The sequence below is a fragment of the Protopterus annectens genome, chromosome 1.part2, assembly GCF_019279795.1.
Source record: "Protopterus annectens isolate FY-2018-M chromosome 1.part2, PAN1.0, whole genome shotgun sequence".
Lineage (NCBI taxonomy): Eukaryota > Metazoa > Chordata > Ceratodontiformes > Protopteridae > Protopterus > Protopterus annectens.
In genome coordinates this window covers 1,000,430,924-1,000,458,368 of record NC_056727.1, presented here as the reverse complement: position 1 = coordinate 1,000,458,368, position 27,445 = coordinate 1,000,430,924, and the positions used below count along the sequence as shown (strand labels likewise).

The window sequence follows — 27,445 nt, the reverse complement described above, 5'->3', positions numbered from 1 at the left end:
AAGCAGTCATTTGCCTGACCTAGGTCAACTATAGGCGGCTATATTTTGAAGACCCTAACTCTAAGCTATGTAATTTTCTTTTTTGTACAGAACTGGTTAAATCAAGGCAAGCTTGGGCTTATCCAGGCATCATTACATACCTTATTCTCTGTCTGGCCCTCTTTTTACAACTGAAATGCATGTCAAGCCAATGCTTTTGTGATTAAAGGAAGGTTTTATCAAGTTTAACAAGCAGGAAGCAGTCTGGACCTTCTAAATCCTCCCACACTGCTAAGGTCACTCTTAATGTTGCATAGAGCAATATGCGCAAATTAGGACAGCATTTATTTACTGGGTCTTAACTGAAAGTCAGACTCATAACACATGTTCACTTTCAAAGTAGATGAAAATGTCTTTTGATAAATAATTGTGTTGATAAGCCAAGCACTGACTCAGAAACTTTCGTTTTTGTTTATCTGTCTTTTTACTGGTCAGTGCATTGGCTACAGTTTACATGGGATATCCTGGGGCCAGTGAACAAATAAAATTCCAGCAATCCAGCAGAACAAAATATAGAAAATAATACTCTTAACTGTAAAATAGTACAAACAGACAACTACATATACAGATGAATGAAAGACAGACGCACTTAAGGAATATGTGAACATCTGCTGAATGATAGATGAAATGTCACAGTGTACAATCAGAGAACAAGCTTCATGGTGCGTTATAAAGCCACGAGTCACAAAACATGCTCTCTAATCCTGTAGTACAACATATTTCATTTATTACTCAAGCATCCTCATACTGCGGTGGTGGTGCTGCGGTAGAGTTGTCGCCTCACAGTAAGACGTTGTCCTGTTCGATTCTCAGCTAGAGCATCTTCTGTATGGAGTCATGCGTGAATAGGCGTACCTTCGTTGAAGGTTGTGCGTCAGGGCCAGCAACTCAGCACGTAAAAATCTACTGCCAATCATTAGCGGACTGGAGTTCTGCTGTGGTGACCCCTAACCGGGAAAAAGCCGAAAAACTCAACAACTCAAGCATCCTCATATATTCATTTTAGCTTTCCCCTGCATTTCTAGTCTTATTTGCTATTTCTTATTCATTACAAAGGGATATGGTAATCAAGTGTTATTGACCTATTCAATATTTAAATTTCCCTCACTCCTCCCCAGTAGATCAGTTGCCATGGATATGCACTTCCTGAATCTCTGTGGCCATTCTTGTTGAGGTGGGTATTCTGGGTCATTCTACCAATTGTCTCATGGACACTGACAACCCACTTATTCTTAACAAGGCATATAAAGTATGCGAGAGGTGTAAATGCACTTTAACAAAACACTCTCATACAACCAAAAACTAACCCTTTAGAGGTTGTTAGTGACACTTGCACCGCGTCTACTACACAGGGTAAAGACCCTATATATAAAACTACTTATGCTGAAGCACTTATAGGTAACCTTCCTAAAACACTAAGACATCCTGCACAGCACAATCAAACAAAGAGTCCTCAGCCATCATGTAAACACTCTATTAAAACACCACCCACAGCCACACGTAGTATCACTGCATCTAGTGCCTGTACTGCTAAGCCCTTAAGGCAACCAGCTAACAGCCAAATTTCCCAGACATTAGTGATTCTATTGTGAGGCACACTGATGTCCCCCTCAACAGACTGAGTAAGGAGAGAGTCACAGATGCATTTCCAGGGCTAGGATCTATCAAGCCATACAGGCACTCAGGACATTGAACCACATGCACCAGTATGACTTTGTTATAGTCCATGTGGGTTTTAACGATATGAGATGTTCTTCCCTTGACTATATTAAACAAGACTTGATTGAACTCGCTGATCATGTGCCTCAGGTAGGTATGAGCTTAGCACTGAACAACATATATCTTCTCCAAGGATAATGCCACGTTACCAACAGAAAATGATGGACTTTAACAACTGACTTAACTTCTGATGTCAGTCCAAGGGGACGCAATATTTAACGGCCTGGGAGGACATGGTTAACAGGGATGATCTACACTTACCCCCTCTAGGTGTTTGGATATTGGTCAAGACCTTTTCCACTCCCATTGTGCCTGCTTTAGGTAATGCCAAACTGATAAACCTGACTTATGAACCTATGGAGGAATATCTGAAGGTGGTACTGCTCAATGCTAGAAGTCTTAACAAGAAAATCAACTCCCCGCAAGCCTTCTTCTCACTGGAGAGTGTAGTCATCTGTGTAGTAACAGAGACAAAGTTTTAAATCATAGAGAGTAACCTGGCAGTGCAAGGGTATAATGCCACTTAAACCTTTAGACCAGCTACTGCACAGGAGAGAACTAAAGATGGAGGAGTCTAAGTCTAAATTAAAAACAACCTTACATCCAGACTAGTTAAAATTTATGACCCACTGGAACTCGTACATGTACTCATCATAAACAGGGTCTCATATCATGTACTTGCAACCTGTATGTCTCCCTCCATATTCCAGGAAACCCATACTACCTGTCTCAATGGACTAGCGTCCCTCACCATTCAACCCAATGCTGTCTTCATGGGAGATCTTAACGACCCCTCTGTAGACTAGGAATCCTACACCACTTATAATGCACAAGCCCAGCAATTCCTAAACTTCATTAATACTGACATCCTAGAACATGGGAGAGCAATATTCATCACCGAATGTAATGTCCTTACTCATCAGATCTCATCATAAGGCAGTATTGCTTGAAATCAAATTTAAATCTGGGAACCCAGCAAAACCAAAAACCTTTAGGAACTATTCCAAAGCTAACCTCTCTCTATTAAGAATCACCTTGGCTACATTTCAAGCACACTCAAACCCAGTAAACACCATAGCATATGCTGAGCTATTTACAAAATCCCTGTACACCCATATTGATAGCTGTATAGAGTGAGCTGTGCCCACTCATTAAGAATAAGATAAACTCAAAATAAAAGTCACCCTGGTGGAATCACATTATCAGTCAGCTATACAACAAAAAAAGACAAATGTTTGCCAAGCGTAGAAGGAACAAAGCTCAACATACTAAAACCCCCCTGACCAATCTAAACAGGCAGCTAAGAGGGTTAATTAATACTTCAAAGGCTACATTTGAAGAGAAAATGGCTTATTAGGTAAAGGACAACCACAAAGCTTTCTACAGGTACATCTGTAACCTCAGAAGAGATACACAACAATGTGCAGAACTTATTGTAAATGGCATCCCCCACACTGAACTGGAGGTCATTGCCAACCTATGACGGACAGGTTCAGTTGAAATTTCTCCCCCACTTCCCCCTGATAGTCCAAAGAAATTACCACATACCACAATCTCCCCAACCATTACTAGGGAACAGGTCTTCAATGTACTTTCCAAGGTCAGAAACACTGCATGAAACATGACCTTTCTGGTTCACTTGAATCACTTTTCAATTGGAGCCTACAGTTAGATTTTGTGCCCAAGGAATGGAAGATGGCTTTAGTCATTCCCCTGCACAAAACAGGTCCAACCACAAATCTGGCTAACTACAGGCTCCTAAGTCTGACCAGCCTCATGTGTAAGGCCATGGATGCAATCATGATGGACATGATAAATGAAGACATAGATAACCTTCAAATGCTGGACCCGTCACAGTTCAGCTTTGGTAAAGGAAGGTCATGCCTATTAAATCTGGTGGACTTTTTTTAGAGGGTCACCAAAGCAATGGATGAGGGCAAGACTGTGCATGTAGCTTGCCTCAAGCTGACCAAGGCTTTTGATACAATACCCCACTTAGGCATTATAGAGAAACTTACTAAATTACGTATAAACCCTTTTATCACCCACTGCATAACCCACTGGCTCACTGATAGAACCCAGTAGGTCAAAAGAGATGAGGCCACCAAGAGATCAGTCACTAGCAGAGTCCCTCAGGTTCAGTACCAGTATGCTCCTTTTTGGTATCTATTTCTCTGAAGTGGAAGAAAATGCTGATGGTTTATGGCTAACTGAGTTAGCAGATGATTGCAAGCTGGGGGTTCTCATCATCTACCTTGCAGACACAAGCATTCTTCAAGAAGGCCTATGTCTGACTAACAAATGCTGCCAAAGCCATGGTCTTAAATTCAGTGCTAAGAAATGTATAATTGTACCCTTTGGGAAGTCAGCCATCCCAGCTAATTGCCACATTGATAATTCGACCCTAAGAGTCGACCCAGTTGTCAGGGATGTGGGTAAGCACATAGACAGCGGCCTTACCTTTGACCACCATGAGGCCACAATGGTGAGGAAATCGTTTTATGTTACTTAAATTATAAGTAAGGGCAATACATCTAGGTCCAAAGAGGTGGTTATCCCACTGTACTCTACCCTTATCAAATCAATCATTGAGTACAGTTCTCACTTCGGTAAGTACGTGACCAGGTATATGCAACCACTAGAGCAACCTTAGAGGTTCCTTACAAAAAGAATATAAGGTGTAACAAACTTGCCTTACACAGACTGCTTTAAAGCCCTTTCCTCCTACTCAGTCTACTATAGATTGCTGAGGGGTGATCTATGCCTGGCTTACAAGGCATCCACAAACCCCACACTTATGTATCTCCTGTATATTTGCAAGTCAAACAGTACCAGAAATACAAGGTCTAAGGACCTGAATTTTGTCTCTGACTTAAACAGAACATGCTAGAGAGACAGATATGTGTCCTAGCGACTGCCACTCCAATGGAACAGGCTTCCCATCCATGTGAAGCTGAGTTCAACTATTACCCAACTTAAGCACAACCTAAACCAGTGGATGGGGAATAAAAAATTTACATCAGAGTGGCACCTATGTCGCTTATGGACAGAGGTAGCTTATAAATGCCTGGCTGTCAATGTCCTATTTGGATACAAGACATCATTACTCTTTCGGGAAAACTTAGCTAAGTTTAGGAAGCCCCCCCCCCCGCTCCCATCATCAAGCATTTATCACCTGTCTGTGAGAGAAATTAAATTAGACAAGCACATGTTACCTAGACACACATATTGGAAACCAAAATATTATATACAGAAAATCCGCAAAATCCACCACACTCACCTAAGTCAAGCAAATGCTAACCAAAATACTGAAATACCAAATAACCAATCAAATAAACAAAATAAGAAATAATGGCCAGGGGTGGCCATGGTGGTGCAGCGGTTAGTGTTGCCACCTCACAGCAAGAAGTTCTCTGGTTCGATTCTCGGCTGGGGTGCCTTCTGTGCGGAGTCTGCATGTCCTCCCTGTGGTCGCGTGGGTTTCCTCCAGGTGCTCTGGTTTCATCCCAAAGACATGCAGTAGGTGGATTGGACACTCTAAATTGGCCCTAGGTGTGAGTGTGTGCATGTGTGTGCCTTCTGTGGAAGGTTGGGCACCGGGCTGGCAACTCGACACTAAAACTCCACTGCCAATCATGAGCAGACAAATGATCCACTGTGACGATCTCTAACTGGGAAAAGCCGAAAGAAGAAATAATGGCCAGGATTCAGAAATCGACCAGGCTGTGATTGTTAAGGCTGTGGCAAAAAGTACCTTTTAGCAAGAAAATGCAAACTATTGGCTCAAAGACAAAGTCACTGCAATGATGAAATACCTTATTATTGGCTAATTTAATGTCTCTAACTCATTTGATGATTAAAACAAGCATTAACAGGCCCTTGTGGTAATCGCTGACAGCTGATGCATTGCATTAATACAGGCACCCCCACTCATTCCACCCACACATGCACATATCTAAACACACACACACACAGATATACCCTCATACCTCTTATCTGTCCCTGAGTTTACAGAACTTCCCCTGTTTGCCACTGTCCCTCTTAAATCACTAATAATTAGAGTCATGTAATAATTCCAGTCATTAGAATTTTATATTTTATTATTCTTACTTTTCAGAAAATAAATACAGATACAAGACCTGTTGTTCTATTACTTTTAAGTGGATATAAGTAATAGTTATAAAGACTGTCTTGTGTTGTGTAATGTCTCCTCTCTGGCTTTGTCTGGAAGTGTTGAACATGGCCTGCATACATCACAGAATATTACATTTAGTCAGTAATACCAGATATTAGAATGTTATGCTTCATACAATTCAATGCTTCTGCTGTAAATATTCTATCTTTTTTCCACAGTTGTGTGACCATGTAAAAAGTATATTTAATTAAGGGGGTATAGGGGTGCAGAAACAAGAAATTTGAAGGAGCATTTGCTGTATACGATTGTTTTTAAGACGTGATTCAGTGAAATGTGTTTTATGTGAAATGTGTGTTTCAATGATTTGTTAGATGAAAAGGCAATTAGATGAAATGTCATGTGCATATATCTAAGAATTTGTGGAGACATATTTCGAAGACAAGCTAAAATGCCCCTGCAAGACTCCACATTCTAGATGCTTGATCTGATAGAAGCCTAAGGAAAAAAGAGTATTACATTAGTATGTCAAACTGTGTGTGTGTGTGTGTGTGTGTGTGTGTGTGTGTGTGTGTGTGTGTGTGTGGGGTCAACGTCACTGTAAGGAGCTAGATAATGTGATGTCTTCATGTGCACAGAATCCTTACAGAAACTGTGGCAGTGTTTACAACATCTCCTCAACAAGCGCTGGGCATAGTAAGTCCTCAAGAAACACTGGGAGTAATTAATCTTCTAGAAGAGCACTGGGAGTAACTAATCTTGAAGAAGCACTGGGTGTAATTAATCTGCTAGAAGAGCAGTAGGGTAATACTGACTGGTAATGATCTGTTTAGAATCAAAAGTCAGGGCCTATGTATCAAGAAATGACACTCTTATCTTTTGGGTCTTTGCTACATGTGAGTGGATATGTGCTAAGAAAGGTGGCTTCTGGTTTCTCAGACAAGTATCATATTTCATGTTTGGGATCAATTTAATATTACAAACAGAGTGTGTAACAAGTGCACCTCTTTAGACTTGTAATGCATGTAACTGTAATTTTTCAAATTGTTGATGCTAGGACCCTCAGCTAATTAATGTTGAACATTTGCAGGTACATAACAGTTTTTAAGTGCTAGCAGTATATAATAAAGTTAGCCATTAGATATGTTTTAGAAATCTGTGCAGTGGTCTTCCTCCATCCTCACAGATTTCAGTTTCACATTACATGTAATTTCAGCCTTTTACCGAATATAGATTTGGTCTCAGATACCTGTGCTGTCTGTTGTATTACGGTTTCTAATGGTCATTCTTTCCCTTTTCTGCTTGCAGGGTGATAGTGGCGAACCTGGTCCTAAAGGTCAGGTATGTAAAAGCCTTTGGTGCAAGTTGTTTTTTCATTTTAAAATACTATAGCCTCAGTATCTGAATGCATATAAAAATCATTTGTCAGTAAATGCACATGTAACTAGTACATTCCTCTCAGCCAAAGAACCCATGCCATATTGTGACTTGGGTTGTGGAATTTTAACTGACATTTATAGTTTTAATTTGATTTGTTTCTGTTTGCATGAATTGGTCTGATGTCACTATAGCGGGGTTTTTCAGTGTGATTCCCGCCAGTCTGCCCATGATCGTTGTTACTTTAGGTAAATATGAACACAGTATCTCTTCCATTGACGGGTCCAAGTTGGCGATCTGCTATACGATACAAAGCTGACTTGGGACATGTAGGGTATGGGATTACAGATATGACTTTTGAATATCTGGTGCCAGAACCATTTTAATGTACCTTCTCCTAATTTGAATCTTTACTATGTCATATATTTAACTGTGGTGGTGGTGCTGCGGTAGCGTTGTCACCTCACAGTAAGACGTTGTCCTGTTCGATTCTCAGCTAAAGCGTCTTCTGTGTGGAGACATGCATGAATGGGCATACTTTCGTTGAAGGTTGTGCGTCAGGGCCGGCAACTCGGCACATAAAAATCTACTGCCAATCATTAGCGGACCGGAGTTCTGCTATGGCAACCCCTAACTGGGAAAAGCCAAAAAACACAACAATAACAGCTATGTCACATATTTAGGACATACTGCCCTGTAAGTGTGTCAGGAAGCACTTTATATAGTGTCCCATTTTAGCACAGGGCCATTTGTGGTCACCTAACGAATAGTAGAACCTCTTGGAGTGGTAATAAATTCTGGGATTGACTCCCTCAGGTTTACTGTTGTATAATGTGACAGTTATAAATCTTATAACCAGACTAGAGCTTCCAGGTCACTTCTGAAAAGAAGCATTTCTATCTAGTGAGTCTTATGTGGTTAACAAATTACTAGACACACAAAGAAATCATGTAGACTCCTATACATTTTTAGAGGATTTTGCTGAAGGGGCCCTCCTACTTAATGGTCCTATTGAGTGATTATGTCCTTCCATACACCCTTGGCTCCCTCAGACAAAATAATCTATCACTTCTCAAATTCAGACTGAAATAGCTGGGGCTGACCTGTTCCCTCGACTGCTAAATTTGTAACTGTAGTGTAAAGATGGATTCTGTTTATCTTTTCAGTCTTTCCAGCTGGGTAGGCCAAATGATAATGAAGAATTATGCTTACCTTTTCAGTCTAACCAACTGAATATACCAGCTGGTACTTGCAGACGGCTTTCATGCGATCATCCTCACTTGTTGAAGACAACAGTGTGTTCTTGCTATATAAAAACATGTGAGAGCTCACAAATTACCTACCAGAATGCATATATTGCAAGGGGGACATGGAATATTAAGGTTCATTATATGTAAACGATTACTGTATAATAAGTTTTCCACATATGAGGGTAGAAAATGAAAGACTGAACTGTTATCAATATAATGCATTACAGGACTTTGTTAGAAGAATATTTTAGGCTATTTTGTCTCAAATGTTTAGAAGTATGGATATGGATTGTGCATGCTGTTAAGCAGGATCTGAATAGTTCAAAGTAGACGCAGTTTTGGACTTATGCAAAGTATTCCACACAATGTGAATTTATATGGAAAATACTGGTCTCATGATGCATCTTTTACTTTCGAAACCTGGACTGATTTCCTAGCTGTTTATCTCTAAATGCAGCCTTCATTTTTGGTGTTGGTACAATTGGTGATTGAAAACTAGGAAAGATGCATGCAACTTTTAAGTTGTATTTTGCATTACAAGTTAGGGAGAAAGACCTATTTTTAACACTATGTGTCTATGCTGTACTTTGGTACTAATGGTCACCATGCAGTAAGGTTGATGAAAATGGATAGATGGTAGATCTCTCTTTTACTTCTTGAGCAAAAAAATAGGTTAATCCTGTGAAACAGAACTGGTTTATTATGTAGAAGTTTATGTAGTCAAGAAGTGTGTGTGTGTGTGTGTGTGTGTGTGTGTGTGTGTGTGTGTGTGTGTGTGTGTGTGTGTATGTATACATATGTGTACTTGTCAAGATACACATAAGAACCTCATAGATTTTATGACATACCTCTAAACTGTCCAAATTTTCACAGGATGTCCAGATTTTTGGCTCGTATTTTTGGTATGTTTCTAATAAAATTTGTGGTTTTCTGGCAAATCACTTGGATTATCTGAGGACTGAAGTCACAAAATAATGAAATGCATTTGAGTTTCTGACTTCAGTCCTTCAGAAAATGTATGTTAAAACAAACCCTGTTACTATAGCAACTTTCTAAGTTTAAGAGCAATATTTAAAAAATGTCCCTATTGTTGGGGCTTTGTCTACCCATTTTGTTGGGCTTTGTCCAGATTTCTTGCATTAAGAGGTTGAGAGGTATGTTCCATGATGATGACTGCAGCATCATTTACGAAAGGGATGGAGTCTTGCCATGGTGCACAGGTATAAATAACTCATCCTTGATTTGTAGACATTTTGAGCTGGCCGTGACACCAGGTTTCAACTCTAATTTATCAGAGCTGAGGTAGATGCTTGATGAGTAGTATAACACAGAACTGTGTACTTTATAGAGTCACTTCTGAGTTCCTGACATAGTGATCCATCTCTATCATACCTCTCAACTCTACAGATTTTTGCATAATGTCTAGATTTTTGCCTCTTATTTTTGGTCTGTTTTTCATAAAATTATGGTTTTCTGGTAAGTTAGTGGCAAATCATTAAAGATTGAAGTTAGAAAATAATGACAGGCATTTGAGTTTCAGATTTCATACCCTTCAGAAAATTCATGCTAATGCAAAACCTGTTATTCTTATTCTATCAACTTTCTAAGTTTGTAAGAGCAATATTTAAAAATAGTCCCTCTTTTTGAGCCTTTGTCCCACTTTTATTAATGGCTTTATCCAGATTTCTTGCTCTAAGAAGTTGAGATGTATGATCTCTATTAAGAATAATTGAAATACAAGATGATGAAATCTAGAGCTCTCTATCATTCCAGCTTTAATATTTTTCGTTTTGTGCACCTCCCCAGTTAACCCTTTGTATGTGGACACTAAGGTAATTCTAGAAAAACAAATGGTTGTGCGTGTGTGGCTCTAGATGGAAAAACTTACTCGGTGGTAACACGTGGTCCACCAGATGAAAAACGTTGAACAAGTCAGTACACCATTTAACACAGTTAGTGGCTTTCAGAATGAAACGGATTAGTTGGATGTCTACATTGTTTACCATTTGGCATTTTTGGAATCATGTTGCCTTTTACCTAACAACTTAGAATGACATTTTTATTGAATTAGTACTAGATGACAGGCTTTTTTAATGAGCTAAGGGGGCAAACTGGCCTTTAATTTGGAAGACAGATGATGAGAGATTACAGCATTCATGCAAAGATGAAGAACTACCCATTACTTGTTGTATGCATTTATCTGTCATACATTCCAGTCAAGGGTTGCAGCTGCACTACAGAGTACCTTAACCTCAAATATACCAATATAAATTAAGAGACTATAGCTTATTATTATGGGGGAATAAAGAGAGTTTCTGGCAAAATCTGAGAAGTATGTAGAGGAACAATGCAGTATTTGCACTATGGTTTTAACAGACCTTTTGAGCTGTTTTAAGATAAACAAGTTTCCCAAAAAAGATCTAGTATCTGTTCATAGGAATCCTAATTATTCATTTGGACTTTATTTGTATATTTAAGAAAAAAGACAATTGTCACTCGCAGATAGAAAAATATCACCACCCGTTCAGTAAGTGAAATACGTCACTAGCTAAATGGCTACTACTTGTTAAAGTCACTGCTTGGCTACATTTCTTTAAAACTCTAATCAACCAGTAATGACTTTGCTAGTTGTTAATCAGAGTGCCAACCTCCCGCCAAGAAGATCCTGTTAGTGTTGAAACCCTTCATACTTTACACGCTTTATCTCTTTTTTTCCATATAGACTTTTAACCCTGTGTTAATAATCCAAAATAGTAACATGTACTTCCTTCAAGTAAATACACAGTTCATGCATTTTGCAAATTTCTATAACTGCAGTATACCTTTTCTGTACTTTGAAATTATGTAGCATTTTACTTAAGATATATATTTCATGTTTGACCATTTGTCCCATCCCATATGTAGCAAGATCTTTAAAAATACCTGGTATAATTCAGCCACTGTCAGATTTGCTCCTTTAAAAGTCAAATTACAAATACATATCTGAGTAATTTTGCCCTTAACATTACTCACAGAGAATGCTTAAAGGCCTGTTACTATTTTTGTTCTGTTAATATTACAGTTTCAAGTTTGATAGTACAACAATCATTTATAGCAGCACATGTCGATTAAACAGGAAGTCAAAAAAAAAAAAAAAAGAAATGTATTTAAAATATACACCTTCACATTCTAGTCTTATGGGACTTCTGGCAACAAGGTCTGCCTTTCTTAATTTCCTTGGGCATAACTTTACTGCAGTTTATGTTAATTTTGTTTTATATAGACCTAGAGAAATGGAAGTGCAGAATGCATTATTTTATAAAGTAAATATTTATTCCTTGACTGATGCTTGCTTCAGTCTTATAAAATCAAGAGTAGCACAACACTGAAAAAAAAAAAGTAAGAGTTAGAAAGTCATGTATTTTTGAAAATGTGCACATCGAAAAGGTGATGTCAGCCATTCAAAATGACTTCTGTGTTTGAAGATGTAGATTCTCCCTCAGTCTAACAAATGAAAATGAGCAGTATTCAATGTTTTCATCATTTATAGGGATGCCTGATTTGTAATGGATTTGGCTTTCCTATTAGTCATTACTGAGTCAAGTGACAGAGAGGCAAAAGGTTACTTCTGCTAGGAAAAGCTATATTTTTAAATAATGCATTCTGTTCATCATCAAGGAAAGAGGTACATCAGCTCCCAAGGTAAACACAACTAACCTTCATGCCCCATCTTTCTTTACAGCAAGGAGTAGCCGGAGAGCTAGGCCTCAGTGGCCCTACTGGTGACTCAGGGGAACCTGGAATACAGGGACCGGCAGGACTTCCAGGTCCTAGAGGCTTACAAGGAGAACGTGGTGTTCCTGGATTTCATGGACATCAAGGAGTACCAGTAAGTAATAAATTAAATGAAAGATGCTATGGGATTTTTCACAATATTTACATTTTTGAAGTGATCAAACTAATAATAACAGCCTAATGAAAGACTACTTAACATGCTGGGTAAGAAAGCAATAACAATGAGAATATAAATGGCAGATCTTGGGGTATTCAAACTGAATGATTGTAACAAATCTGCATGACTAGTCACAGGCGACTTAAAATTTGATAAAACCACATGCAGGCTGTTAGGGGTATTTTTGTATACTCTTATCTCTGCAGATAGATAGTAAGATGAAGAAATGGAAATGCCAGGAAAAACAGTATGATCTCTATAAGAATATATATATATATATATATATATATATATATATATATATATATATATATATATATATATATATATATATATATGTGTGTGTGTGTGTGTGTGCATGTGTGTGTGTGTGTGTGTGTGTGTGTGTGTGTATTGAATATACATACATATATAAACTGGAAAATGTTCTGATGACAGAAAAAGCTGTGCAAGGTCTGTAATATTGCAAGATAGTAACAAAACCAGTATATGTTTGATGGGATACATGTTCAAAGAATATCTTTAGTTCAGCTACACTTTTAAATACTCTATCTGCCAAGGCATGTCATTAAATCATTCTCTCTGGCACATGTAAAACCTCTGCACACATCTTCACTTTTATGCTGCATTTTGCAGTCCTAATACATTAGCCTTCGTTTATTAGTTCTAGTCTGTGGTTAAAGCTTCTGCTGGCATTCCTCTCAAAGCACCCAAACAACTTATCTGACATGGAAATGAAAGGCATTCACAAGGTCAGTGAAACTAAAATTTATACTTCCTTGGATTCACTTTGCCCTTGTCTCTGTCACAAAGCTTATCTTTTGGTGAAACACATTGACACACAAATTAACAAAGACCTCTTACATTGTTTTCTGTGCTGGTAATAAAGAACACTGATTTTTTTTTTACCTGATCCAAGGAGGGTGACTATACATAATTTTTTTTTTTTTTTGGCAGATATGCATATGGAACTATTCTCCACTCTATTTAAATGAGTGAAGCAGGACAGAGTTCAAAAGCTGAGGTAGCACAGAGAAAAATACAAGAGCCCTGTCTACATTAAATGGCAGAAAAATAAATCTATTGTAAGTTGCATTGCACTGTCATTTAATGGCAGACAGTCAGCAGTTCACAGAGATACCTTTACAAAGCAAAGGGCCACTTAATCTGTTTTGCACTATTTTGCAGGGCTAGCCACCTGTCAGTGTAAACATTAGCTGTAGATGATTGTCACTGTTGAAGTGACATCCCAACCCTATGTGCAGAAATGAAAAAAGGGGTTATGGATGGATGGATTGACCTGAGTTGTCAGCAGACATTGCTCTGTCATTTGAAACATATTTTTCACATAAATGATCTTCAGTGACACCCCCTGTTTGTGTCATCATTTATCATGCCCGTATAAAACATTTATTTTTATGAAAAAGGACTGAAAGCCGAGATAACTGAAAAATAACAGATACTATTTATTGTTACATACATAGCATTCTTGAAAAAATATAAACCTTTATAAAGTTCTTCATTCTTTCAACTTTCTATGGAAACAGTACCAATGTTTTAAAAAGTGTTCCTATCGATACCGGCGTGTGTGTGTGTGTGTGTGTGTGTGTGTGTGTGTGTGTGTGTGTGTGTGTGTGTGTGTGTGTGTGTGCATACGTGTGTGTCTGTACTTATCTATGTATCCATCTATCTCTATCTATCTGTCTATATTAAAACCATGCTCTAAAAGTTTGACTTGTTTGTTAACTAGGTGGACTAAGAAACAGTATGTAGGCTGTGTTTCTGCCTGTAATCTGCTAATTGTTTTCTCTGCTTTATTCTGATTTAAAAAACAGACAGGGGAGTATTTAGAAAGTATTAGAACATTACTTGAATATCTCCTATAGTTTTTTTACACTAAACAAGAACAAACAAGTTAGGTCTATACTGGAACAAAGAACCAGACAGAAGCTATTATTCTGAAAAAAAAAATTCATGTGCTCATGTAAACTGTAGTGGCCAGAATAGCAGTTTACATAAATGCAAGAAATGAGATTCAGACACAATGAGGAATGCTTCATTGTGGGCTGATTTGCATGCCTCTGAAGTGGGCGTTATTACCGCTAGTTATTACCACTAGTTATTAACACTAGTTATTACCGCTAGTTATTAACACTTTTTGACAGTAATTACTACTAACAGTCCATACCTTGCATTGGCTCCCTCCCCATTCACTCTGTCAATCACATGCAGGCATTCACACACACACACACACACACACACACACACACACACACACACGCACACACACACACACACACACACACACACGCACGCACACACACGCATGCACGCACGCACACACACACACACACGCACGCACACACACACACACACACACACACACACACACACACACACACACACACACACACACACACACACACACACACACACACACTCACATACACCTCACCCGTCCCCATTTACAGGTGCTCACTGTGCTCCCTTAGAAACATGGCAACAAGTCTACTAAATTGAAGTACTGCATAAGCATTGGCATGTATATGACATGTGTGTGCAGTACATCACTGTAGCATCCTCAGGTGACAGAAGATTTGAAATGGAAATGCATCACAACCTCACAGCATGCTGCCACGACTGTATGTATAACTGTGATAGTGCATGTATGACAGATGTTTTCCTGATAGTGCATGTGTGATAAATGCTTTCCTGATATGTATGCTGTGTTGCAGTCAGCTGACTAGTGGCATTATGGTGTTAGCCTGCAATAGGGACTAGCCACTCCATTTCCATATTAGGACTTGCATTATAGGCTGCTAAAAGTTGTTGGTACCAGTGTGGAGTTGCATGTTCAGATGTGGGGTTCAGGTGCAATTGTTGATGTCAGAACTGTAGGGCATACTTGTGCTGCATGGGAGTACACCCTGCATACGTAACGAGATTCATTAACATCAGATGGTTCTGAGCCCCTTTAACAGTGTATGGCAGTGCAAGCTTTCTAGATGTGGGAGATTCTGGTGTAACATCCAAAGTCTCCTTTGCAGACTGTGCCCCTGGGAGGATGTCATATCAAGTGCAGACATGAAAATGTTTGGGTTAATGTTGTAGGATGGCAGACTTCCTCCATTACGCCATTCCACTTCTTTTAGAATTTCACAGTTGTACCAAAACATTTGTCTTTCCTTTATACTGTCACCCTACCCCACAGTATGCATGCCTATACTACTAGTTATGATGTCTAGCTTAAAGACTGTTCTGTGGAATGTTTCATTTTCCTCATGTCAGATGAGCCTGGCACCCAAACACTGATTCACAGGCTAGTTTATTGCTCATTAGTGGGTCAGGTTACAACTTTTACTGGCAAATCAGCTAAAATGGTATGGCTAGATGTTTACTCAACACACCTTCATTAGGGAACAGAGGTGGCCTGAATTTGTTCAGACTTCCAGCTGTTCATTTTCTGTTCGTTAAGTGCACTTTCTTTTGTTCAACATATTTCATGCTTATTTGTCAAACCAGCCAACAGTTTCAAAGCAGTATCAGTTGTGCAACAGGTAGCACACTTACCTTCCTTGAAGAAGGCTGTGAGTTCTATTCCCATGCCAAATAGATATTTTGCTGACACTGCAGTGCATCTTAAGGGGATGCTGCACTCCTGAGTGTGTTGTCCTTTGGGTGAGATGTTAAATGAAGGTCTCATATGCTTGAATTGATGGTGACTCAGATGGATGTAAAAGATCCCAAGGCACCTATTGAAAAGAGTAGACGAAGGTCAATGATGTCTTGGCCAACTTTCCCCATGTAGCACAAATACTGCCTCAGATCTCCACTGAAAAGAGGTCGGTAGCTTAGTGATATGCACCTGGTCAACAAAGGTTAAATTAAAAATTTGCATGACCCGCAATGAACCCTGATATATTATAGCACCCAGACTGGCAGCTTAATATAACTCCAGCTGGGCTGTGTCTTCTCTTTACCAACTAAAGAATAGGAAAGTCTGAGCATTAAACAACTAATGACTGTAGCATCTTCCCAGTTGTACTAGAATAGAAGGACACATGGCATTGTTCCTTGATGAGCATGTGCTGGTACTTCTGCCATTGTTCTGAGATCTTGGCTATTTTACAGAACCACTCACAAGTCTCTGTATCTTTCTACACCTGTCGAACTGGATGTGACTTCTGACATCCGATGAACAATATGTTAGGAATGTTTTCCTTTTCCTTGGTTGTACTCCACATTGGCCTCAGAGCATAATGGTACAAAGCTACTTATTTAGTGTACATTAGGATGGTGATGCTGATAATGACACTATTGCATTACAATACAGTCAGATGTGCCTGACACTCACACAGGCCACCAACCATTTAAAGTCCTAAAAAAAGGTGGAGAGACACCCATTTAGGGTTTTTTATAGTTCCACTCAGGTGTCATGCATATTCATATTAATGACAGATTGTATTAGAAAACACACATGGCTTTTCTTTCAAGTTATTGCCCTATTTTGACCTACTGTAAGATGGCTTCCTTTATGTAACTGATTTGGCATGGATACATTTGTACCATGGAATTAAGCTGCATGCCATTTTTTTCAGGCTATGGGGGCTTTCCTTTCTCCTGATCTGGAAGGACCATGCATGTTTCTAACCTCAGTTCCCTCTCTTAAGATTTTGTGGAGTCTTCCCACTCAGTCCAACTCATACCCCATAAACTCTTATTTTTCCACCTCAAGTGACTGTAGTTGAATTGTGTACTACTCCTATAATCCCTTCCTCTGACTTCAACACTTTTAAAATTATCCATTAAATTCTTCTCCTTTCAGAGTTTGCCAGAGTCATTCACTAATGTTTCTTGTGTTGTTTTACAATCTGCCTTATTACTAATTACATTGTTGGTGGTGCTGCGGTAGCATTGTCGCCTCACAGTTAGACGTTGCCCGTTCAATTCTCAGTTAGAGCGTCTTCTGTGTGGTGACATGCGTGAATGGGCGTTTCCTTCGTTGAAGGTTGTGTGTTAGGCCCGGCAAGCCAGCACATAAAAAATCTACTACCAATCATTAGCGGACTGGAGTTCCGCTGTGGCGACCCCTAACTGGGAAAAGCCGAAAGACACAAACAAACTAATTACATTGTTATGAGTGTGTCGAGCTTACATTCAGACTTTTAGCTGCTCTGCATCTCCTTTGTAGAAATGTGACAGCCTTTGATTTTGTTTCCTAATCTGCTGTGCTAGTATATCAAATTAGTTCATGTACTCACAGGTGTTTACCTTACTACAAGTTTCACAACTTCTCCTCTTAGCTCGACAGACGTTATTATCTGTTGAAGTTTTGTGGTGTAATGTCACATGTATTTGTCCTTCTAGAACAGCTTGCAGTGGTTTGGACTGAATGACTGGTGGAACAAAGGTTTATTACACCATACTGTCATCCATCTTTATCGTATGCTGTTTGGCTACTTTTAAATGAACAACCTGTACCATCTCATTCAGGCCATTCTCCTTTCCTTGACTCTTTGTTAGTTAACTAACCTTTTTCCTGCATCTTTTCCTATTGCTTTGAATATTTTTGTTCTTCTGCTTTTATGACTTTGAATATAATTTATTTCCTTGGTTATCAGACAGCGTTGAGGACCTAGGCGATCAGGTGTCATTGGCAGGTTGTACTTAGAATATGCCAATCAAGCTCTTTCTAATAAAAAGCAGTGTTTAGTATCTGTTCCCCTTCCTTAAAAACTGTAAACATATGCACATTTGAGAAAGTTCTAATTTCTGGAAAAATCTATACATTATTGAATGACGTGCGTACTCAGGAAGTGTGGCTGTGGCAATCATATGGTTTCTGTTTTTGGTAATGAATAGTCATTATTTTGCCTTGTTTTAGCAGTACTTAGTCCTTACAAAATGTTACTGTCCAAGTAGTCATTTCATTTAATTTCAAACTGATAAAAATCATATACATAATTCCTTAACAAAACTGGTGTTATTTCTGATTTTAGGGCAAGGATGCAGGAGATCAGCACATTATCGATGTTGTTCTGAAGATGATGCAAGGTCAGTGAATGGGACTATTGGATATTTAGCGTACTTAAATCATACACGTAATATCACTTACACTGTCAATGCTTAGAGTTAGTAACTTAAATTACACAAATGTAGAACATGCATAATTTAAGAAAACTGAATAGTGTATCTTTAATATAGCATGTTATCTGCTTTATGACAAGCATCAGTTATTACTCATACATTCAGAGTGTTTACTGTCTATGCTATCTGACCTATCTTCCAGCTACCTGATTGCATCTCATATGAGACATAGAAATATTAACATAATATGCATTCTCAGACCTTTTGGGGTTTCCTGTACCACATTAAAATTTAAGTTCAAAAGGTGAGACACCAAGTGTTATACAGTAATATATTGTTCTGTATGGCATGTTGCTGGGCCATCTCTTTCACAACATTTCTGGCACCACTAACATTGTAAAACTTAGAAGGTCATTTAGCAGCCTAAACTCATGACCAACTCTTTCCTAGTATGAGGTCTGATTGCCAAGCACTCATCTATAGTTGCTGAATCAGCGAAGATTCACAAATGTGCTGGAAATTTAATTACTTCACAGAAATTCATTGGTGGTTAGTGAATGGTCCAGTGTGGGAACACAAGACTGCCACTGGTGAGGAATGAATCAGAAAGAGAAATCCAGGAAGTACGTGCTTATGAAGAGTGCATGAACCATATCATGCAGTATTGTGACACTAAAGTTCTGTATGGAAATCCAAATCTAATATAAAAAAAAACAGTCAGGAGTTGATTTTAGCATGGTCTTAAAGTAGAGGTGTTTTTATGACAGATAGCAGCATATCTAATGGATGAATATGCCATAGGTCATGCCTTTTGTTCACCTGTCTGTTTAAAGCTACACCTGTCTGTTCTACAGCCTCATTGCCTGCACCACAGACTTTCATTATAGTCCCTAACAGTATTTCTGGGTCTTCTATGATGAATGGAATGCAGTGGACTGCTGTTATTAAAACCAAACCCAAGACCACAACCATGATGGTAAGGGCCGCATAAAATCTCTAACCAACTTCTGTAGTCCCTCACGGTATCCTTAAATGTTATTTTTGAAATCAGTAACAATGGCAGCTTTCTGAATAATTTGGCTCAGCTCTTATTAAATATGAGTAGACATTAACTGGAAACAACCTGAGACTATCCAATATTTAATGATTTAAAGTGCTGCAGATCTTGACTGTGTGGCTGTCATGCTTCCTTGCTCGAATTTGGGTAGTTGGTACATGTGGGAATAAGTTCCTCTCTTTGTTTCTTACAGAACAGCTTGCAGCACTTGCAGTAAGTGCCCAGAGAGCTGCCCTAGGTGGTGGTGGAGTGGTGGGTCCTCCTGGCCCCCCTGGTCCTTCTGGACAGCCTGGTGAACAAGGCCAGCATGGACATCCTGGACCACGTGGTATTCCTGGAATTTTGGGAGCTCCTGGACAAATTGGAAACACTGGACCCAAAGGTAGAATATCACTTTTTAAGTTTTGTTTTCCTATTCATTTCTGTAGGTAAGGGAAGAAAATATCAATTTAATTGAGACCATATGTTTGAGCAGCTGTATTTATCATCTGTTGTATAGCAAACATACACCTGTGAATAACCGTGATAATCTCAGAGTATCCTTAATATTCAGTTTTGGTTTCTCCAGCAGAGTACTGGACAGGCTGCAACCCTTTATGTTGCTTTTTGCTATTATTTATTTATATTTTATTGATTTATTTATTTATTGACATTTGTTAACTGGGTTAGTCTAACTGAGCCATGGGCCCATTTTCAATGGAGACCCGAGGAGAAAAGCTCCAGAAGTATTACATATTTTTGCAATAAAAATCAAATCAAAAATAAAAATGTGCAAAAAATTTAAAACACAATGAAACATAATAAGAAAATCAACAGTTAGAGAATATCTGTATATAGAGTAAGTTAAATAACAATTGACAGGTCTAGAGAATATCACACATAAAGTACATACAAATAGATAAACCATTCAATCAATTTGTTTTTAAATAAAGATTTATATGAATATATATGGTATGGGAGTGATGGGAGAGGGAGGTATGAGGCAAGCACAAGGAAGTGAAGAGTAGAGTAGGGAAAAGGAGTTAAAGGTGAGAAAAGAAGAGGCTAGATCTAGTGGGGGTTAAAGGGCAGCACCATGTACTGTGAAGAATGTTTTGAGGGAGTTAGTTCCAAGCATGTGCAAAAGAGTATTTGTAAGGGACTTTACTGTACTTCTATTGGGTTTATATGTCAAGGAGGTGTTTGCTGGAAGTACGAAGGTGACGATGGGGTTGTAGTAAGACACTAGGTTGGAGATGGAAGGGCAGGAAAAGGGGCATTCAGGATAGAGTGTGTAATGTGAGGTTGGGGTAGAAGTAGTTGTTTAGAGGATTCTGGCCATTGATGTGATTTAAGGGCGAGACAGTGGTGGGATTTATAGGGGAGATTTGAGGCAAACCTGGCTATTTTGTGATACGTTTGCAGTACTTTAGTGATACGTGAAGTCTGAACTTTAGTAAGGATAGGGGCAGGATAGAGAAGGCAGAGTAGAAGAAGGGACTGAGTGAGGGAAGGTTTGGAAGAAGGTGACAGAAATTTCTGGTTGTGATAGAGAAGTCTGAGTTTCTGGTTGGTCTTTTTTACACATTGTTGGATATGAATATCAAATTTTAGTTCATCATCAATAATTACTTCAAGTAGCTTGGTATGGGTTTGGGTTTGATGATGGTGTTATTAAGAGAGGTGATGGAGAAAGAGGGTTTGTGCTGGGTGAGTTTTTTAGGGAAGAAGAGAAGGAGTTTAGATTTTTTTTGGATTTAGTATTGATTGGTTATCAGAGAGCCAGGTTTCGACAGAGGTGAAGGTTTGAGTGAGAGTTAGGAGTTCAGAGATGTTGTGGGCAGAGGTGATAAGGGTGGAGTCATCGTCATATTGTAAAAGTGTAGAGAGGTTAGTAACCGAGTGAAGTTTGTTAGTTAATATGTTGAACAGAAGGGGGCGTAGAAATGATCCTTGGGGAGCTACACTATTTACAGGGAGAAATGGAGTGAGGACAGTTTGCCAGTGGATAGATTGCTGCCTGCCGGAGAGGTAGCTAGAGAACCAGTTGATGGAGGAAGAAGAGAGATGTAGATCAGAAAGTTTAGTAAGGAGTTTGGAGTGAGAGACAGTATCAAAGGCCTTTGAAAGATCAAAGAATAGACAGGAGATGAGCAAGTTATTGTCACGGGTTCTAGCTATTGTTTGAGTAAAGGAGAGTAATGCAGTGACTGTGATATGGGGGGTCTAAAGCCATGTAAGGTAGGAGTAAGGAGATTGTGTCAAGAAGGTATTTGATTAACTGAGCATAGATGCACTGTTCTAGAATTTTAGAAAGGGAGGACAATATAGCAATGGGTCTAAAGTTAGAGGGATCAGTAGAGTTGCCACCTTTGTGAAGAGGGATTGTATAAAAGGATTTCCAGATATCTGGGACAAGGGCCTCAGAGATGGAACAATTAATAAGTATAGTGACAGGGTAGGTAATGGATTGTGCAGCTATTTTTAGGAAGTGGAAGGGTAGTTGATCAACAGAAGGGGAACAAGGCTTAAGTTTATTTAGAAGAGATTTAATAGTGGCAATTGGGACTGGTTGGACAGTAGATAGTTTCTATGAAATAGTTATTGAGAAGAGTGGCAGTTTCAGTGGCAGTGTTGTGCAGAAAGTGGTGGGGAACAGTAGGGTTACCAGGGTGGAGCAAGTTGTTGATGGAGGTCCAGAATTTTTTGGATTTTTGTGAGGGCTGCTTTGGTTGGAGGAAAAATAAGCTCTCATCTTTCATGAGTAGTTTTTTGGTCTTGTTTCTGAGCTCTTTGTAAGTCTGAAGTAAGGGAGGGGATTTATTTTTAACCCAGGATTTCCAGGTGTTATCTCATTTGTGCATTATCAATCAGATTGGTTTTGTAAGCCAGTGGGCATAGTTGGATTTAATTCTGAATTTTCTAGAGGGGCAATAGAATCAAGTGTCAAAGAAAATCTTATTGAAGGACTTTACAGCCTCATTGAGAGGTAGGTGGTATAAGAAGGACCAATTGATGCCAGATAGTATTAAAAGTGTCTGGGTCAAAGTGGGTGAGGTTATTGGATATTCTGTAAGTATGGTCTTTGGGAAAATGTTGGGTGAATCTATGAATAAAGGTTGTGGAGTGATCACACAAAGAGTTTGGAAGTATGCCAGGGTTATGGTAATGGTTAGGATGAGAGGTAAGAATCCAGTCAAGGATAGATAATTAGTCAAAACCTGGTATGTCATCTAACATTACATCCAAAACATAAGACAGACTTAGGTAATAACATGAAATAAGGCAGGTGGGAGATTGGCATAATGGGGTGAGAGGTTGGCATAATGGTAAAGGTGTTTATCTTACAGACAAAAAGTTAAGGGTTTGATTCTCACATGGTGTAATTAACTAAGTTTAAAATAACCTACAGAGGCAGTGACAGTTAACCTAGCACTAATCTATGAAGATATAAAGTAATTGTTTTTTTTCTTCACTCCATTATTAACACTTATGTTGGACTGTGTATTTTTTGAGTTAATGTGCTCAGAAAAGATGATCATTTTTCAAGGGAAATCTGCATAATATTTGGGATGCTTTCCAGTAAGGTTGAAGGCAGGTGTTTTGTTTATTTTTGAAATCTTGTGACTATATTTTCCTCTAGCTGTTGTTTTTCTACTTTGATTCAGAATATGTCCTACTTTGTATTAGATATTCCAGAGTAAGATGCTTCCTGAATATAAAATAATGTTCTCTCAGCAACTACAGCAAAATAAATAACTCCTTATTCTTTCACTAAGGCATAGAATCAAATGCAGAACATGTACCTTTAGGGCAAGGATAGCTTCCGAAACCCCAAAACATTCAAATGTGTGGGATCTTTGAAATGATGGCTTACTCCATACAGGAAGTTTACAATACGTGCCATCAGAGATTAGTCAGTGCTGGAACTATATCTTTAAAATTTAGACACCTCAGCAAGTAAATGTAAGCCATTCGCTATTCTCTTCAAATTCCTTTGTTCAAAGAACAGCAAGATCTGTACTGACTAGATTCCTATCTATCCATTTTGCTTGCTTAGTTAAAAAAAATACTTGTAGGCCAAAGATAAACTAAAATTCCTAAGCAAGTATTTAGTGATTCATTTCATTCAGCCAAAACTAATAAAGTGACATGTTATTTTAGAGAGCAAATTTTGTCAAAACAACACTTGATTGACAGATGTTGACGTTTAAACTTTATTTAACAGCTTAATTCCAAGCACTTTACAAAGATTTAGAAGGATATAAGCTTCCCAACAGCTCATTGTAAGTAAAACAAAGATGACGTAATTGACAAAAACACTATCTGCATTAAAAATTAAATTAAAGATAGAATTAAAGACTAGCATCTATGCTTCAAATTCAGTGCCAGATGTCATTCTTGGATTCAGATATATTTTTCCAAAACTATTATAATTTAAGGACCTTCAAAAATAGAGCTCAGTCTTTCAAGTCTGTAATAGTTAAGAGAATCCTTACGTAAAGCCAGAAACTGATAACTGACAGAAAATTAACCAGACGATTCTAAATTAATATATGGAATTGCTAGGAGCCTCTTCACAGCAGACCAAAGCTGTCAAACTTGGCATGGGATACCAACAACTCTTTTAGGTAAGAGAAGAACCTGGTCATGTAGGGCTTTCTTTGTAAGGATCATCATATTAAATATTGACTGAACCACTACTGATAACTAGATGATGTCTCTCAGTACAGGGTTTGATCATATGGAGACGTACTCATAAGAGCATCGACTATGGAGTGTTGCACCTTCTATAGGTAAGGAAGGCCAGTATCTAAAGGCCTTAGGTATGCATCTCTGCAGTAATCAAGCCATGATGATGCTATTGTGTGAATTACTATTTCCAGGTCTGGACATGGTGTCATCTACTTAATTATAGAAATGCTCTTAAAATGAAAACATAAACATTTATTAACAACTGACACCTTGTCCCTTAATATCACTACTCCAAGGTTACATAGCCCACAATAAAATTGCAGCTTACTGCCTCCATAAAATAATAGTAAGAGACAAAGAGGGAGCCCAAGCTTGATGGATAGTTGCACTCAGCACCTTTGTCTTTGATGGACTTAAGTTTAATTTAAGTCTGATTTAACTAGTTCAGAATAGAATACAGACTGTCTTCTAATGGGAGACAAGACTGCTATAGAAACAAGAGCAAACGAAAAGTTTAACATTGATAGCGCACTCCACTTAGAACATATAGTAAAAGAAGCATATACAGCATGGATGAAAGAAGAACCAGAATTTAATCTGCATTTCTTTCGTACTGCATTTTTCATAAAATTCACCCCAGTGTTACTGTTATACTTTCCAGTGTCAATGGCAATAGTTTGCCCACTTTTGTCATCCTTAATGTATCTTATGTTATTGCTTCTCAATTATTCAGTGCCTTCTTCTTCCTACCATTCAGATTGAATCTCATATTTTCACGGGGCATGCTCAATAAATGCCCACGTTCTTGTTTGTAAAGTTTTTTCTAAAGCAGCTGCAATGGGGGGGTGAGTCAGAGATTTGGAATACTGCTACTTCTTAGACAGGAGATGCCCTGTGAAGGTGGGTATTGGCGATTATGGTCAGAGGACTGACTGCATTGTAAGCTGTATGAATGTATGAATTTATCAAAGACATCATCATTACTGAAGCTGTTCGACAAACATTTAAAATTCAGCTTTCTTTTATATATCTTGAAGTAAATGATAGTGCCTATCAGCTCTACCTGTCATTTGGACACAAACAAGAAACCTCTTTCTAAGTTTCATATCACCATCTGAAAAGGTAAGAAAACTTAAACTGATTACCTTAAACATTTCCTCTCATCTGCAGCATCAGCAGAAAATATATTAAAATTCAAGGCTGTCCTCTCCAGCTGTTATTGCTTTTTGTTTTCCAAGTTTTTGGCACCCTCTGCTGGGAGCTGTAGTAGGTACACATCCATTCTTTACAACCTTTTTGTAAGTAGAATGTCACACTCTGGCATACATGATATTTGGTCTTGCTGTGACTGTTTATATTTATTTGTTTATTTATTTATATTGGTTTGTCAGGGAGGTGCACTGTTCAGTACTGACCAATTGTAGGCTTAGCCCAACTAAAATACAAAACATTTCACAAACAAAACTACATAACTTTTAAGCATTAATAGTGTAGTTCAGACTAGTTACATAGAAAAATGCATATGTACAGTCTACTGAACAAGCAGAGTGCAGTGTGTAATCAAGCAGAGTGCAATGTACAATATATATATATATATATATATATATATATATATATATATATATATATATATTAATTTCTAAAGTGGGTCAATGTTCAGTACGTTGTAAAAGAACAGAAGAGACTTGGAAAGGAGACAGTGACAGTATGTTAGGTGGTATGTTCTCTAGCGAAGCAGGAGCATTTGGCTTGGATGAAGTGCTTTTGGAGTTGCACTCTGAATTTGGAGCAAGCGCTGATTTCTTTTAGGTCAATGGGGAGAGCTTGCCAAGAGAAAGTATCTGCAGTGCTATGGAGTTTGGTTCGTGGAGTATGGACCTGTTTGTAGGCTGTTGGTAGAATCTTTCAGCTAAAGGATTATCTATACAATGTGGCATTATAGGCAGACTCTGAGCAAAAACTTCAGCAAAAGATGTGGAAAAGAAATGCAAAACCAATCACATTTGGGATAAAACTGAGTACAGATAAGGCAGCTATAACGGCAGCAAATGAGGGAAATCAGCAGAAACTGAGACATGAGATAGAAGGGAAAATAGTGGAACAGCTTAACAGCTTCAAGGATCTGGAAGGGGTGGCTGAAGAGAAGGCAATGCACAGAGTGCCAGATGTAGCGTGTGACAGAAGAATGCCAAAGAAGCTGAAATGGTTGGTGTATGAAAACATTGGTGTGACCAGTACTATTACATGGTATAGAAACCTGGAAGAAGCTAGAGATAATGCAAAAAAGTTTCTGAGATGGGTGGTAGGATGCACACTGTAAGACAGATGAAAAATGAGGACATAAGAGCAGAAACCAGCGTAGCTCTAGTTGCAGAAAAGGTCAAAGAGAACATATTATGGTGGTTCAGGCACATGTGCAGAAAAGCAGGAGACAATCTGCTGAAGAAGATTTGAGACAAACAGGAAGAATGTAAAAGGAAATGAGGGCATCATGCAAAGATGTGGTTGGACTGAGTGAGAGAAGACATACGACAATGAGTGTCAAAGAAGGCAGGAGAGTGGCATTGATTAGAGAGAGCTGGCGGCAGTTGTCACAATACCCCTACTCCATGTGGAAAATGGGGAAAAAGGGGGTTGATGATGATTAGATATTCCAGTCCTGAAAGTGGAACTGTCAGCTCTAAAAATCATCATGGCCAAGATGTCCTCTTGGTGATTGGCTATCTCAGTCCATCATGCTTTCTTACTGGAATCTGGAAATGGATAGGTGGCCCAATTTTCATATGCTTGAATATTCTGTCAGTGGATGTGAGCATGTTTTGATTCCTAGATGTGAAACCACACAGAGCTAAATGAAGGAGGGGCACTGACCAAAACTCTGATCTGTGATATATAACAATAAGCATCCTGTTTTTTTTTGCTTATTTTTACTAGTTATTGCTTATTCTAGATAGTTATCGCACTCTTTATTGTCTGCTGCATACATTTTACTGTATTTTGCAACTATAAACTAATCTGCACGGTTGTACTAAAATTGTCTGCCTCACAGGGCCTGATAAATAAGGTTTTTACTGTCACAGTTTGTAAATTTTTTCTATCTAGTTTCAATATGTGTGAGGTATTAACTGGAAATTTTCTCCATTTGTTAAACATCTGTTTGTTTGTTCTGATTTCCGGCC

The 27,445-nt window shown here is 38.5% G+C and overlaps 1 protein-coding gene across 1 annotated transcript in view; it reads left to right on the top strand.

Moving 5' to 3' along the window:
* Window positions 1-27,445, top strand: part of COL9A2 (collagen type IX alpha 2 chain) — a 447,350-nt gene that overhangs the window by 391,759 nt on the left and 28,146 nt on the right. The window contains exons 27-30 of the mRNA XM_044059964.1: window positions 7,199-7,231; window positions 12,239-12,385; window positions 18,448-18,502; window positions 19,786-19,974. Coding sequence (XP_043915899.1) covers window positions 7,199-7,231; window positions 12,239-12,385; window positions 18,448-18,502; window positions 19,786-19,974 — 424 coding nt within the window. The remainder of the gene's footprint in view (window positions 1-7,198; window positions 7,232-12,238; window positions 12,386-18,447; window positions 18,503-19,785; window positions 19,975-27,445) is intronic.